Source organism: Geotrypetes seraphini, chromosome 2, assembly GCF_902459505.1.
Source record: "Geotrypetes seraphini chromosome 2, aGeoSer1.1, whole genome shotgun sequence".
In the NCBI taxonomy this organism is placed as follows: Eukaryota; Metazoa; Chordata; class Amphibia; order Gymnophiona; family Dermophiidae; genus Geotrypetes; species Geotrypetes seraphini.
In genome coordinates this window covers 304,186,625-304,203,398 of record NC_047085.1, presented here as the reverse complement: position 1 = coordinate 304,203,398, position 16,774 = coordinate 304,186,625, and the positions used below count along the sequence as shown (strand labels likewise).

The following is a 16,774-nucleotide window of genomic DNA, read 5'->3' as shown; positions in this document are numbered from 1 at the left end:
AGACTAATCCTTTTGGGCCCATGTCAAAGTCGTTTCTTCCATATTCTGCCTCTAAGAAAAGATTTAGATATGACAAAAACTGGTCTAGAGTATATGAGGTATTACCTGACCGCCATATGAAATACTGTACCTCCTCTCTCATCTTCCTCTGCTCCTCCTTGATCTTCTTTTTCAGCTCCTCAACTGCCACCTTCCGTCTCTCTACCTTCCGTTTGTGAAACCCCGTCAGGTACTCCCTGAAACATAAAGGACATCATTCTCAAGGGTGAAGTCTAGAAGACAGTCTGAGGACAAAGTATTCACTGTATTTCACAAAACTACTATTACTACATCTCCCTCAGTATTCGCGGGGGTTAGGGGCAGAACTGGCCCGCGAATATTTAAAAAATGCAAATAATATTCAGGCCGGTTCTGACCCATCCCCCACTTTCCCCCGGAATTAAAGCTGTATTCTGGACCTTCCCGGCCTCCCTCCCGCTTTCCCCCAGAATCCCTTAAGCCTTACCTGGTGGTCTAGCAGGTTTTTGGGGCAAGTCATATGGTTATTTTGATTGGTCAATTAAAATGTTTAAGTTTGTTATACTTTCAGAGCAGAACAGGATTTGTAGTTTGAGGAGTCTCCTCATACCACTCCTTATGTGTGCCTATATAGAGCTATTGCCTACTTTGGTACAAACTGAAGGGGCAGCAGAGTTCTCTGGAGGAGGTGGCATTGAAAACCTGGCATGAAGTCCTTCTGAATGGCTGATGAGCATGGGGAGAACACCCTACCGTCCAGAATGCCACACCTATCTACTAGAAAAGATATTAGCAAGGTAAGAACCTAATCTCTTTTTCCTAAATGTCCAAATATAAACAACACGTTGAGACATATAAGAACATAAGCAGTGCCTCTGCCGGGTCAGACCATAGGTCCATCCTGCCCAGCAGTCCGCTCCCGCGGCGGCCCATACAGGTCACGACCTGTCCGAATCATCAGAAGGGGCTCCCTTGCCACCTTGGTTTCCCATTTAAGTCCTGCCTTCCTATCGAAGTCCTAGCCCTCCGGTCTTGCACATGCATGACCTGGTTGGTTTATACTCATTACCTGGTTAGCTTTCTATACTTGTGTTACATCCCAGCTCCTCCCTCAGTATCCCACGATCCCTTTATCCCTCAGGAATCCGTCCAATCCCTGTTTGAATCCCTGGACCGTACTCTGCCTGATCACTTCCTCCGGTAGCGCATTCCAAGTGTCCACGACCCTCTGGGTGAAAAAAAACTTCCTTGCATTTGTTTTGAACCTATCTCCCTTCAGTTTCTCAGAGTGCCCCCTCGTATTTGCTGTCCCCTTCAGTCTGAAGAATCTGTCCCTATCCACCCTCTCTATGCCCCTCATGATCTTGAAGGTCTCTATCATATCTCCCCTGAGCCTCCTTTTCTCCAGAGAGAAGAGCCCCAGCCTATCCAGCCTCTCGGCGTATGAGCAGTGTTCCAACCCTCTTACCATTCTCGTTGCTCTCCTTTGGACTCTCTCAAGTACCGCCATGTCCTTCTTGAGGTGCGGCGACCAATACTGAACGCAGTATTCCAGATGTGGACGCACCATCGCTCGATACAATGGCATGATGACTTCCCGTGTTCTGGTTGTTATGCCCTTCTTTATGATGCCCAGCATCCTGTTGGCTTTTTTCAAGGCTGCTGCGCACTGTGCAGATGGCTTCAGTGATGCATCCACCAGCACACCCAAGTCTCTCTCGAGTCTGCTGTCTCCCAACAATACCCCCCCCAATTTGTAGTTGAACAACGGGTTCTTTTTCCCTATATGCATGACCTTGCATTTGTCCACGTTGAAGCGCATTTGCCATTTGTTTGCCCAGTCTTCCAGCTTGTCCAGGTCCCTTTGTAGGTCCTCACACTCCTCCCTGGTCCTAACTCTGCCGCACAGTTTGGTATCGTCTGCAAATTTTATAACCTCACAGACGATACCAAACTGTGCGTCAGAGTTAGGACCAGGGAGGAGTGTGAGGGTATGAATAGGTAAATACAATATAACATGCCTATCTGTATTATCAGAGAAGCTAACTTTTCAAAATGATAAAGGGTGCTAAAGCCAATAGAAACTACCCAACCTGGATACAGTCAAAAACTTTGCTCAATAATGGAGGGTGCTGAAGCAACTACACAGCTAGTTCCTATCCTATATAATAAAAGGTTAGCGGCGCATGCGCTTTTAAAAAAGCGTGATTACTGCCGCCGTGGTGTGTGATCTGTGGCCGTATTCCATTTTAGAACCCGGCCAATGATCACTCTGGCCACTCCCCTCCTCCCGCAATCACTCATCCTGGAAGCCAGGCAAGCTCTCTCCCTGCCCGCGTCCTCGGCAGGGAACATACCTCGACCCTCACTCGCCGCTGCTACTGATCCTCCTGTAAAGAGCAGCCTGCGATGGTGGCCGGCTTTAGCGAACCTCGCAGGCCACTCTCCAACTCAGTAGCACGTTCCCTCTGACGCGATCCCGTGCGTCAGAGGAACGTGCTACCGAGGCTGGAGAGCGGACTGCAAGGTTCGCTAAAGCCAGCCACCATCGCAGGCTGCTCTTTACAGGAGGATCAGCAGCGTGAGAGGAGCCACCGCCGGCACTTTTAAAACTTGAAACAAAAACCTTCGGCCGCAGCAGGCCAGCTCGCGGGAAGGGAAGGGGGAGGGGCCGAACAGAGCATGCCAGATCGCATTAAGAGAAGGGAGGGGCCGAACGGAGCAGGAAATGGGAGACTTTGTTCACCAGGCGCTACAAAGCCAAGCAGAAACCGATAACGTGGAAGAAATGTGGTCGACTTTGAAAGCCACCATACAAGAAGCAACAAACCGCTATGTTAAATCAGTAAGTAAATGGCGAAGGAACAATAAGCCACAGTGGTTCTCTGCGGAGATTTCGGACTTCATCAAGGAGAAGAAAAAAGCATTCATCTCTTACAAACAATCAGGGAAACAGGACTCTAGGGAAGTCTATCTGGCCAAGTCAAAAGCCGTCAAAACGGCAGTTAGGGAAGCCAAATTCCGCATGGAGGAGTCTCTAGCGAAGAACATCCAGAAAGGAGATAAATCCTTCTTCAGGTATATTAGTGACAGAAATAAGAACTCAGGCGGGATAGTACATCTTAGGAAACCAGACGGAGAATATGTAGAAGCGGACTCGGAAAAAGCCCAACTGTTAAATGAATACTTCTGCTCAGTTTTCACCCGTGAGGTGCCAGGACTCGGCCCTCAGCTACAGACAAGGGTTGACGCAGATGACCCGTTTAGTAATTTTGAGTTTACACCCAGCGGTGTCTACTGCGAGCTTTCAAAGCTTAAGGTTAACAAGGCAATGGGGCCTGACAACCTACACCCCAGGGTGCTCAGGGAGTTGTGTGATGTCTTGGCGGAACCACTATCCGCGCTCTTCAATCTCTCCCTTAGTACGGGTAACGTCCCGTTGGACAGGAAGACGGCTAACGTCATTCCACTCCACAAGAAAGGCTCCAAGATGGAGACAGCAAACTACAGACCGGTGAGTCTCACATCAATAGTGTGCAAACTAATGGAAACTCTAATCAAACGCCAATTGGATACGCTCCTGAACGAGGAGAATCTACGGGATCCCCGTCAACATGGATTTACTAAGGGGAGATCCTTCCAATCCAACCTGATCAGCTTCTTTGACTGGGTGACGAGGAAGCTGGATGTTGGGGAGTCCCTGGACATCGTATACCTGGACTTCAGTAAAGCATTCGATAGCGTACCACACCGCAGGTTGCTGAGCAAGATGAGTTCTATAGGATTGGATGACACATTGACGAAATGGGTTGGAAACTGGCTTAGAGGTAGGCTTCAGAGGGTAGTGGTCCCGCGGCAACAAGGGGCCATCCGTGGAAAATCAGGGGCGGGAAACTGCACGGGGACACCAGGAAATTCTTTTTCACTGAAAGGGTGGTTGATCGCTGGAATAGTCTTCCACTTTAGGTTATTGAGGCCAGCAGCGTGCCTGATTTTAAGGCCAAATGGGATAGACACGTGGGATCTATTCACAGAGAAAGGTAGGGGAGGGTCATTGGGGTGGGCAGACTAGATGGGCCGTGACCCTTATCTGCCGTCTATTTCTATGTTTCTATGACAGTTCACGGTAATAGAAGGGAATTGCTTCACAGGGACCTGGAGGGGAAGGGAAATACCGCTGCTGCTTCTGCAAAGGAAAGTGGGGGGGGAATGCTGCTACTACTTCACAGGGACCTGGAGGGGAAGGGAAATACCGCTGCTGCTGCAAAGGAAAGTGGGGGGGGGGGGGGGGGAGAGAGACAGAAAGAAATACAGACAAAGGAGGCCAGGGAGAGAGACAGACAGAAATAAAGACAGACAGGGGACCAGAGAGACAGACAGACAGACAAAGGGTGCCAGGGAGAGAGAGAGAAAAATAGCAGGAGGGAGAGAGACAGAAAGAAAGGAAGAGAAAGAAGCAGGGAGAGAGACATAAAGAAAGAAAGAAAGACAGACAGGCATATATTCTAGCACCCGTTAATGTAACGGGCTTAAACACTAGTGATTATATAATTACTATGCTATAAAAGACCCCAGCCACTATCAGTTTAGCAAACACATCACATAGGACTGCGTGTGCGCTAAACGCCACCAACCAACAAAGACGTTTACACAAATTTCAGGAGAACCCCGCTTTGTGCTCCGCCCCCTCCTCTCATGGCTCAAGTTTCCTCACCGCCGTTTCTCTTCGTCGAAGGTCAGCACTCTCCGAAAGCTGCTACCGCCGCCCCGCGTTTTCCGCCTCCCCATTGCCGCGGGCAAAAGATGCCGCCACTACCAACGCCCGGTGCCTCGCGCAACCGCGCACATTTTCTTTATGGGACACTCAAATCCAAACAGGCTGGGAAGCGAGCAGCTCATGCGCTCTCGGCCGTTTGTAGCCCCGCCTCCCTCGCTTTGCTCTTCGGGCCACGTAGTCCTGCAGAAATAGCAAACCGTTTGGTGCGCGGCTCGCCATGTTCAGTGAGCATGCGCACTGAAACGATAATTTGGTATACGTGTGTGTGGTGTAGGTTGCTAAATTTCTTGTACTGTAGAGTTCAACCGTTCCTGGAAAGTAGAAAAAGTTTTTTTTCTGCTGCAAAACATACACACACATATGCTTCTTTTCCTCGAAGCAGAGAAGCCAGAACATTAGACTTTTGGCAAGTTTATTTTCCCGTTATCTGTGCTCCTTAACAGAATTATAGACTACCAATTTTACATGCCCATGTTCTTCAAATCTTTCTTAAAACAATTGTTGGAATTTGAGGAATTTCTTACACCAGACAATTTAAAACAATTTCAACAATTATCTGAAAACTTATTTACTACTAGAAAGTTTATGTTCAGAGCAGCTTTTGGTGCCTTTGATATTTTTTTTCTGAACGTCTGCAGTACCATTGTAATCCATAGGTTGGCTTGGCTTTGAGTCTCTGATCTGGAAGCTTCAGTTCAAGAACACCTTTCCAGTGTGCCTTGTAAGATCTGTTTAGAGAAAAAATTGAGGAATCATAAGATCAAAAAACATACAGATACTATGACAACTTTATCTAAAATACAAGACTTTCAATCTTCTTTGTTATCCAAAAGATATGCTACCTCATTCAGACATTCATAGTCATACTAACTACAACAGCACTAAAAAGGCGGTAGTTTTTCAGGTAGCGCGCGCTAATCCGGTGCGTGCACTAAAAACGCTAGCGTACCTTTGTAAAAGGAACCCTAAGTGCCGTTACAATCAACTTTCCTCCTCTTCTAGACCTGCTTCTCAATGACCCTGTATAAGGCTATAGAGACCACAGAAATCTCAATCCAAAACGCAGTCCTTTTGACTCCTTTCTAGATAGCATTGCCAACATTCTCCTGACTTTTCCTCACAAGTTTCCCATCGGAGGCAGATTAATCTATTTCCAGCAATGATGGACTCATCACTGCAGCATATGTTAGACTATATTACCCACAATGCTTAGCTCACATATCCTAGCAAGAAGTAGCTACAGCAATACAGTTCTGTGAAACTATTGAATCACATAAAGCATATCTTGGAGCTCTGTCACAACCGGGGTAAGGCATAACACCAGGAACTCTCGGCCTTTCTCCAGCTAAATGCAGTAGAGCCTGTTTCTGCAGGAAAGGGACTGGGGGGTTCTACTCCAAATACAGTGGTACCTCGGAATCCGAACACCCCAGAACTTGGAATCCAAACTATTTTTAAAAATTAAATTTTGCCCCGGAATCCGAATGCTGCTTTGGAATCTGAACTTATGGGAACTGCAAGCGTTGCTCAGCCCAAAGCTTCCCCTCTGACGCAGCTTCCTGTTTCCGCCTTGGGGGTTCGCATCAGAGGGAAGCTTTGGACTGAGCAACGCTTGCAGTTGCCATTACCGATCTTGCTGCCTATGCCGGCGGGGGCCCAATCTAAAAATGGTAGCAGAAGGCTGCTTTTGGGACTTCCCCTGTCGGCTCTGAGCATATGTGAGAGTTGCTCTCACAGTGATTAATCGGATGGGAGAGACGCGGATTACGACTAACCTCCACGTGAATCATTTGCATGCAAAATTTTTAGTGGATAAATAGCTCTTTTAGAATTGGTCAAAAATCAGAGCGGATCACATCCACATGGCATTACCAATCCTGTTTAGTGCCTCTGGGCCCTAATCCTTTCCTGTGGAACAGCAACATTGTTCTTACTAGCCACTCAAAGTACATTTGTTTTGCTTGGATTGATTTTTAATCCATTTAAAAGCATCTGTTGGGAAACCTTTTCAAAAACCTGTCTCATTAGTTTCCAAGTTTATTCCAAACAAGCATAGTATATCTATGCAGTTTGCAAATATTGCATAATTTAACCTCCTCCCCCCCTCTCTTTTTACTAAGCCACAGTAGAAGTTTCTACCATGACCTAGAGTGCGAAATGCTCTGATGGTCATATAATTCTATGAGCATCAGAGCAGCATTAGAGCGTTTAGTGCTCCAGGCCAAGGTAGAAACCTCTACTGCAACCTAATAAAAGGGGGTGAAGTTAAGAGACTAATTGCTACAGTAGTACATGTTTAAAAATAGAAAAGAAAAGAGAAGAAACTGAAAAAAGGAGAAAGAACTATAATCTTTGATAGGATAGTGACAGAAAACAAAGGTAGTTTCCTGCTGTGTATACAAGATGCAGCCCCATCCACACAAAATAAATACGGTAAGTGAGAAAGTTATCTAGATGGGGATTATCCTTCAAAAGCATCCTTGACTAATAAAAATTTAAGGGTGAGTTTAAATTTGTCAAGTGAAGTTTTTAATCTTAGATGAGATGGAAGTACATTCCATATGCTAGGCTGACAAATGAGAAGATGCTACTTCAAATTGATTCATGGATTATTTGTCTTCTAGAACACTGTTCTTCAACTGCTGGTTCGCAGAAAATTCCTGCCAGTCCGCGCAGGGCCGGCGAGATCAATGTGGTTAAATTTCCTGCCGGGTGTATAGCAGTGCGGCACCAGTCTTGGGCTCCCCGAATACGGTCGTGTTGGCAGCAGGCTGCTGTTCCACCCAGCCTCGGGATCCAGGTAGTGTGTGGATTGGGGCCATCAACAGCATCTGGGCCTCCCCTCCATGATGGCTCGCATATGTGGCGAGAGTTCTCCCACTGTGGGATGCGTGCAGGCACCTGGCGGTTGAGAGGGTGCGTCTGGGTGCAGCGGGTTGAGCCCATGCGGCTGCGGGGTCATGCTATGTTCGCTGGCTGCCGCCGGGTTGGTAACAGTGTCCACGGGTGAGCGAGTGGTGGGGCGCTGGCTCTGAGCTTTCCTGTCAGCGGGCCGCTCACTCATGGTGACTCGACGGCAGGGTGGTGGGTAGGGGCTTCTGGCTCGCCTTGGGCGGCAGGGCCTGCGGTGCAATGCTGTTTGTGCCTGCTGGGGGGAAAGAGGCCACGAATGTGCAGGGCACGTGGGAGTTTGGGAGCAGGGGTGAGTGAGTTCATGGGGAGCCTTCAACAGTGGCTGTTTCCCCTCCCAGCAGCTCTCGTACTTGCCAGTGCAGTGATTCACTTCAGCAACTTCCTCTTTCCTCAGAGGCAGCAAAGGACCCAAGGCTGCCTAAGTGAATCACTGCTGCAGGCAAGTACTGAGAGCTGGAGGTAGGGAAGGGGAGAAAGCCACTGTTGGAGGCTGAGAAGCTGCTGGATAAAGGGAGAGCTGCTACTGGACTTGGAGGGAGGAGAGATGCTGGTGGGAGGGGAGGAGGGAAATGGATGGGAAGAGAGTTACTGTTGGATAGGGGGAGGAGGGAAGGAAGAAGGATAAAAGGAAGGAAACAGCTGGCAGGGAGATTAGAGGGGAAGGGGTCAGGGTGGAATAGAGAGATCAGATGAGGGAAAGGTGAGAGACAGGAATGAGAAAGTAGAGAGAGATTGAGGCTGGAAAGGGGTCAGCAGAGAAATGAGAGAGGGACAAAGATGCTAGATCTGGTGTAGGAGAGAAAAATGATAGCAGTGAAGCTGGAATGAGTCATGTAAAAAGGAGAGAGGGAGCACAGGCTGGATGGAAAGGGGAGAGGGGCATAAAAAGAAGGCAGATGCCATATGGAAGGGGGGGAGAGGGCAGATAGTGGATGGAAAGGGCAGATGCTGGATTGGAGAGACAAGGCAGACGCTGGAAGGAAGAAAGTGAAAAGAAGATGAAAGCAGAAACCAGAGACAACAAAAGGTAGAAAATAAAAGTTTTATTTCTATCTTGTCATTAGAATATATCAGATTTGAAATATGACTGCTAGAGACATAACTGGGGACTGCAAAGCCCTGGCAGTGCTTTTTTAGCTTCCAGCTGGCTTAGGGCTCTCTCTGACCAGAGGACACTCCCCTAACACTATTCCTGTGATGTGTGACTATGGTATTCTGTTAGTATGATATTTCTGTGTAACATTCTGTAATAATTTGGCTTGTTCAGTTTTCTTGCTAGTAGAGGGGATATGTGAAGGGGAGGGGAGACAGGGGTTTTGTTGATCCTTGCTCTGTATATTTGTATTTATAAAATGACAATTGTACCGAATATTGTTTCTTTTTATACTTTAATAAAATACGTTCAATATAAAATCATAACTGAGGCTTGTGCGGTTGGGATCAGATGGTTTGTGGGGACCGAGCTCATGGAGACAGGGTGGAAATGTTTTTTTTAAAAAGAAATTTCAATCTTAGTAGTTTGCCAGTCCACAAAATAATTCTTTTATTTCCACTGGTCCATAGGTGTAAAAAGATTGAAGAACACTGTTGTAGAAGGTATGACCTGCAGGTGCTGTTGTTGCAATCCATAAGTTTGGGATGGTATGTAAGGAATTAGTAATGGTTGAGATAAGGTGGAGAATGTGCTTGACAGGCTTTGAATACTAGGGAAAGAATTTTGTAGGTTATTCTATGTGTTATAAGAAGCCAGTGCATGATTTAAGAAGAGGGGTCACGTCAGGGCTGGCGTTAGGGGGGGAGCAAACAGGGCAGCTGCCCTGGGCCCCACAGCTATAGGGGGCCCCCAACTGCCTGGTGAGATGAGGTAATCTTCCCTCTCTTCAACTCATTTATTGCTCTCCCACTGCTGCCGAAGCCTGTAAACAAATTTAACACATGCTGTGGGGCTCTAGCACTGCGTGTGTCGCTGCCAACTTCCTTCCTCCTCCTCCATCAACGAAACGGGAAGTTAACGCCATGAGTGGAGGAAGGAGGAGGGAAGTCATCAGCAGCACAAGTTAGAGCCCCCTAGCATGTGTTAAATTTGTTTATAGGCTGCGGCAGCGGCGGGTGAGAAAGCAGCAAGTGAGTTGAAGGAAGGGAAGTCTACCTTGCCTCTCCAGGCCACCGATGGCCCCTTGCACCTGTGGGGCTCAGGAGGAAGAGAAGAAGATAATTTGACTATGGTGAGTGAGGGGAAGAGAGTAGGGACTGGAGGGAGCTCCTTACCGCTGGTGGCTCGCCAAGCACTTCTCGAGTTTCGGGGCTGGCAGTGGGACATGTTAGTAGCAGCCTATTTGCTCCAGCAGCAACAACTTTCTTCCTCTATCAGCGGAACTACTGAGGCAGAGATGGGGAGGTAGCTGGAACCCGGACCCCAAAGACACTTGAAAGGGGAGTAGCTGACGCAGGAGAGAGTTAATGAATATGCATGAGATGCAAATTGGTCTCATACATATGCATTGAGCTTACTTCAAATACCAGCCCACTTGGGTGGGCCTGCAAGGGATGCCAGGATCATGATGGGGGAGAGGAAAAAAGAGTGGTATGGGAGTATTGGGAAAGAGACAGTTAATACTGAATGTAGGGGAGAGAAGATAGACAGTAATGCTGAGGATAAGAGAAAAAATTGCAGTGTAGATGGAGAAAAAATAGAAAAGATATTGGTTTGTAGGGGTGTAAGAGAAGGAGAGACAGAGGAGATCATGGATGGCTGTAGTGGAGGAGGGGGAGATTCTGGATGAAATGGAGGGGGGGGACATAGGATGAAAAAAGGGCAATACTGAATGGAAGAGAGAGAAGAAACTGGAGGGAAGGGGGAGACTGGTTGGAAGGGAGAGAGAGAGAGAAGAAGGAGACGCTGGATGGAATAGGAGGACAGAGTTAGTGAAATTCTGAGAAATATGAGGAAAAGGAAGAGGATGTCCAGGGTGAGGGAAAGAGATGGAGACATTTTAGGTAGATGTGTTAAAACGGGGAAATTTAAGGATTGTTTAGTAGTAATAAAATCTAAACAGAGAGACAGAAAAATAAATGGAAGACAATGAAAGGAAAAGATCAGTGCTGGAGATAGATGTCAAGTTTCAAGTTTATTTAATCTTTTGATGAATCGCCTATTACAATTACTAGGCGATGTACATAATCTAAATACAGTAAAGGAAGAAACTTAACATAATAATAATAAATATCAATTAATACTAACATGAGGGATAAGGATTGGAATTAAAGTTACAATGTTTGGGTATGGTAAGAAAAAAAGGGAAAAACAAAAGGAAAGGGTACACAATACCAAAGCACAATCAGTTTAAAATAATTAAAACAAATTAAAACAAGTAAAAAATTTCAAGAGTTATAGGCATCTTTAAATAGATAAGTTTTTAAAAGTTTTTTAAATGTTATAATATCATGTTCTGTTCGAATGTACTGAGGAAGGGTATTCCACCATTGTGGTCCCGCAACAGTGAACATGTCTGATCTTCTGGTCCCTATGATTTTTAAGGAAGGTACAGAAAGTAAATTTTGATCTGATGAGCGCAAAGAGCGTTGAGTTTTATATGGGATCAGTGATCTAGAGATGAATTGCGGTTCAAAGGATGCTAAGGTCTTAAAAATGAGGAGCATTATTTTAAACAGAATTCTATGACCGATTGGTAACCAATGAGCATCTATTAGTAGAGGGGATACATGGTCAAATTTTTTTGCATTATAAATTAATTTTATGGCCGTATTCTGAATTATCTGTAATCTCCTTTTTTCTTTTTGTGTGATATTTATAAATAGGGCATTACAATAATCAATTTTTGATATTATAAAGGAATGGATTAATATCTTTAATGAACAAGGACTGAGAAATTTAGAAATTGACCTAATCTGACGTAATTTGAAGAAACAATTACTAACAGTGAGAGAGATATGTTCATGATAGGAAAGTTTATCGTCTATAAGTACACCAAGAATTTTAACTGAAGATACCAAATTGATCGGAATGTTATTGAGATAAAATGGTTTTGAAAGTGATATATCTTTCTTCCAGTTGAATAGGATGGATTTAGTCTTATTAATATTTAAAGCTAATTTATTTGTGTCAAGCCAGTTTTGTATTTGTTCTAGTTTTTGGTTTATAGAGGAAATTTCTGTGTCATTTTCCGGATCCAAGGGATGTATAAGTTGGATATCATCTGCGTATGAAAATGGAGTAAAGCCTATAGCCTGACAGATCTCTAATAATGGAGAAAGGAAGATGTTAAATAATAAAGGAGACAAGATGGATCCTTGTGGGATTCCGAACGTTGAAGTATAGGAAATGGAATCTTCGTTATTAAATCTAACAGAGGAAGTTCGATTTGTAAGATATGAGTTAAACCACTCTAAGACTCTCTCGTTTATTCCTTTTTCCTCGAGTCTGTTTAAAAGCAAATCGTGATCTATGGTATCAAAGGCAGCCGAAATATCTAAGGAAAAAAGAATAACAGATTTGTGGTGATCTAGATAGTATTGGATATTCGAGGTTAAGCCTATTAAAGAATATTCAGTGTTGTGGAATTTTCTGAATCCAGTTTGATTCGGGTGTAGTGCATTTGTTTTCTCAATGAAGTTGGAGAGTTGATTAAAAATCAGCTTTTCTGTTTGCAATGAATGGTATATTTGCTATCGGCCGGTAATTGGATAACTCGTTGATACTGATTTTATGATTTTTGACGATAGGGGTAATGGATGAAGTTTTCCATTGGGATGGGACTGTAGAGGTAAGTAAACTATTCTGAATGAGAGATAATATAAATGGGCCAAAATGTGAGAAATATTTTTCAAATAGAATGGAGGAAGTATTTCGGATCGGGAACTTTTTATATTGACTTGATTGAATAAAGATTCAATATCTTGGAGAGTAGGGATTTTGAAATTTGAGCATTTTGCTGTCGGAATGAGTTCTGAAAAGTCAGTAGTATTTGAATTGATTGACATATTTTGAGAGAAAGAATTGCGGATATTATTTATCTTTTGTGTGAATGCGTCGGCTAGTTCTTGAGCTTTTAAAGAGGATTTTTGCAAGGAGTTGTTTAAGTTATTTTTTAGGTCCATAGATTTTAAGATGTTATATAGTATAGAGGAGTTTTTTGCTTTTTCAATTTTTTTGGAATAAAAGGATTTCTTTGCCAGATTGATTTTGGTTTTATATAATGAAACGTTTTCCCTATATTTTTGGAGATTGTCAAGTGTTTTGTTATGTCGCCATTTTCTTTCTAGAGAACATAATTGTTGTTTGATCAATTGAAGCTCAGAAGTGTACCAAGGATTAATAATTCTTCGGAAAGAAATGGTTTTTGATTTTAATGGGGATATTTTATCAAGAAGGGATACTAAAGATGAGTTCCAGGCAGTCAATTGATTTTCGATGGAGTCAGAAAATGTTGTTAAGATATTTGGGTCGAGAATTGAAGTTATGTCTATGTTATCCAGGTTATTAAATTCTCTATAAGTAATGGTTTTAGTTTTAGGAGGTAGAAGTGAACGAGTAAATTTCGAAAAAGTAAAAGTGAAGGATATGAAATGATGATCAGACCAGGGGACGGGCATGACTGACAGGTCTGAGATGTTAGACTTTTGGGACAGTGGTACAAAGATCATGTCTAGTGTGTGATTAGCTATGTGGGTAGGAACTGTTATTTGTGGGTGAATATTAAGGGGTATTAAGACATTGAGTAGGTCTTTAGTATTTGAATTGGTGGGGTCATCAAAATGGACATTAAAGTCACCTAGAATAAATGGATTGGTTGTTGCAGAAGAGAAGTCGAATAAAATATCTTGAAGTAGTGAAAATTTGTTTAGATCAATAGGTGGTGGAACGTATAGTAAAAGAAAATTAAGCTGATTATTTAAATTGCATTTTAATTGAAGAAACTCGATTGTAGCAGCTTTCGGGGATTGATCGGATAAATTTAGAAAATTGTGTTTATAGATAACTTGAAACTTGAAACTTGAAGCCTCCTCCCTTACGTTTATGGCAATGGTTAAATAGGTAATTGTAATTGGGAGGGCAGCAGTACGATAAATAAGCTTCTTCTCCCTCTGCAAGCCAGGTTTCTGTAATGAATAAAGCTTGTAATTTTTTATTGTCGATTTCGTCTTTTATTAAATGATATTTGTTTTTAATGGATCTGGCATTAATTAGCCCAAAACTAAAGCTACTAATGTTGCATGTTTCTGTACTATTACAAGAGAAGGTAGTAATGGGAATTTGTATGAGAGAAGAATAGGGTGAGGTGATTGTTTTGTGTGTTATAGGACGATGTCCCCAGAAAGATGGGATATTATTTCCGGATGGATCAGCTGACATGTTGAGTTGTATTGGTTGGGTAAAGTCAAGAGTCTGGTTACCAATGAGGTGTAACCCTAACAGTAAAAAGTATAATAAAATAAAAGTATTTGGAATTCTAGTTCTATTAGTAGGATAAGAAGGTTGAAATTTTGAGGGGCCCTCAGGTTGCGCACGAAGGAGCGCACTAAGGAGCAGGATCTGCTCCTTTTGCGCGCTCCTTCGGCGCGCGCCGCAGAAGGCTCGTTTAAATGAAGCATCAGCTGACCTGATGGGGGAGGTGTCTGGCGCGCCGCCGCTTTGCGGCGGCAGAAGGAGCTATAAGGCTAGGTAGAGGATTAAACAGTAAGAAAATTAAAACACAAATAACTTTAAGAGTTTAAAATTAAAAGTTAAAATACAGGTGAATTAAAAAAACGTTGTTTTAAGGTGCCAAATAGCTTGTGCAAAGGTGCAATGGTAATGATGTAATGATATGAAACCTTCAAGATCATGAAGGGCATAGAAAAAATAGAAAGGGACAGATTTTTCAAATTAAGGGGATCAACAAGTACAAGGGGGCACTCAGAGAAATTGAAAGGGGAGAAGTTTAGAACAAACGCTAGGAAGTTCTTTTTCATACAGAGGGTGGTGGATACATGGAACGTGCTACCGGAGGATGTGATAAACAGGAGCACGTTACAGGGGTTCAAAGAAGCTTTGGATAGGTACTTGGAAGACAAAGGGATTGAGGGGTACAGATAAGAGTAGAGGTAGATTATAGGGATGGGATTAGAGGTAAGTTATAAAATTAATCAGGGATCTAGGCCTGATGGGCCGCTGCGGGAGTGGACCGCTGAGCAAGATGGACCTCTGGTCTGACTCAGCGGGGGCAACTTCTTATGTTCTTATGTTCTTAATGGAGGGAGTGAAGACAGGAGAAGAGAGAATGACAAATGGACAGGAAACCCTGGCAAGACAGAGTTAAGAGAAGACAGAGGAAGGCAGAAACTGGAGATTGGAATCAACACGATTAGAAAAATTAAATGACCGGACCGGGATAAAGTCATAGCTGTGCTATTCTGCTCTAAAGGTTAATAGATAAAAATACAACATATGTAGCCAAAAATTCAATGGAACCCTTAAGAAGCAAGACACTGCACAGAATGCAACTCACAGAAAGAGAAACAGTGACTTATTTCTTCTTGTACTGTGGAAAATATAAAAATAGTAGGTATAAATTTTAAAATCTGACATATTATAAATTAAATATAAATAAAAAATGGAAAATAAGGTGATAACTTTCAATTGGAATAAGTTACTATATTTTTCAGCGACACAGTAGAAGGGTCCTTCCCTGCTGTGTTCAATGACCCTATTGTACCTTTACTGTTGACATAGGTGTTTCCTCCCCCCACCATAAATAATTAAACTAAAGTTGTATTATGTATGGTAGTAATGGTGGGAAGATCATGGGGGGGGGGAGGGGGCCCTCTTCTTAATTTCTGCCCCAGGCCCTACAGTGTCTAAAACTGGCCTTGGGTCTTGTGATCATATTTCTTTGCCCCGTGTGACAAACTTTATAATGGTGTTTTGAAGGAGTTGTAAGCATTTGAAGCCCTGGAATAGGGAATTACAGTAGTCAAGCTGGGAAATAACTAGGAAATGGATTAGAATATTAAATGCTGATGGATAAAGGAAGGTTTAAAGCAGGGGTCTCAAAGTCCCTCCTTGAGGGCCGCAATCCAGTCGGATTTTCAGGATTTCCCCAATGACTATGCATTGAAAGCAGTGCATGCACATAGATCTCATGCATATTCATTGCGGAAATCCTGAAAACCCGACTGGATTGCGGCCCTCAAGGAGGGACTTTGAGATCCCTGGTTTAAAGTGATCAGATCATCCTAAGTTTGAAAAAGCTTTTTTGAGCCACCAAGGAAATTTGATTTGGAAGCTGAGCTTACTGTCAAAAGAGTTACCAACTAATCCCCCCCCCTTTTTTTTATAGGGCACCTTTTATAAAGCCCTGGCATCAGTTGCTGCTGCGATAATCGCTCCAACGATTTAATGGTCATCGGATCGTTTACCATGCAGCAGCTGCTACTGTGGCTTTATAAAAGGGGAGGTTAATTTTTTATTTATAGATATTTTATCCCCCTTTTACTAAACTGCAGTAGAGATTTCTATCATGGCCTGGAGTGCTATGAGAGTCAGAGCATTTAGCACCCTGGGACGCTGTAGAAACCTCTACTGTGGCTTAGTAAAAGAGGGCCTTAATTACATCTCAAGTATAACGCTTGATACTGAAAATGGTTACCATCATACATTTAAACAGGAAATATCACCAAAAAAGATAACAGTATATTAGATAGTAAACCATAATCATCCTCAAAAGTAGGAAATTAGAGGAAAAAAGGGGAGTTAGTAAAGTGGTGAAGAAGGAGAACCTGCACCATCTATACTAAAAAAAAAACAACAAAAAAAAAACCCAAAGGAAATTTCTTCCAGAGGCTTGTATTAACTATCAAACATAAGAGGAACACAAGTCCTGAATGAGGCCTTTCTCAGATCCCATCAAGGAGAAAACATATGGAGCCACCATAGATTCAGTCCAAGCAATCTTCTTCTTTTTGACTGATCCATCCAAATACAGTCAGCTGCTTGTTCAATCTGTACCCAGATGTCCATTTCCAGATTGGCTACAGACTGAACTTGATCCATTCTCTGTTTTTCCT

At 43.4% G+C, this 16,774-nt stretch overlaps 1 protein-coding gene across 1 annotated transcript in view; it reads right to left on the bottom strand.

Moving 5' to 3' along the window:
- The window catches only part of NOL12 (nucleolar protein 12), a 41,330-nt gene extending 36,372 nt beyond the window's left edge, over nucleotides 1-4,958 (bottom strand). The window contains exons 1-2 of the mRNA XM_033929924.1: nucleotides 4,733-4,958; nucleotides 131-236 (exon numbers count right to left, since the gene is read on the bottom strand). Of these exons, the coding sequence (XP_033785815.1) occupies nucleotides 131-236; nucleotides 4,733-4,806 (180 nt within the window). The 5' untranslated portion in view covers nucleotides 4,807-4,958. The remainder of the gene's footprint in view (nucleotides 1-130; nucleotides 237-4,732) is intronic.
- Between the last annotated feature and the right edge of the window lie 11,816 nt (nucleotides 4,959-16,774).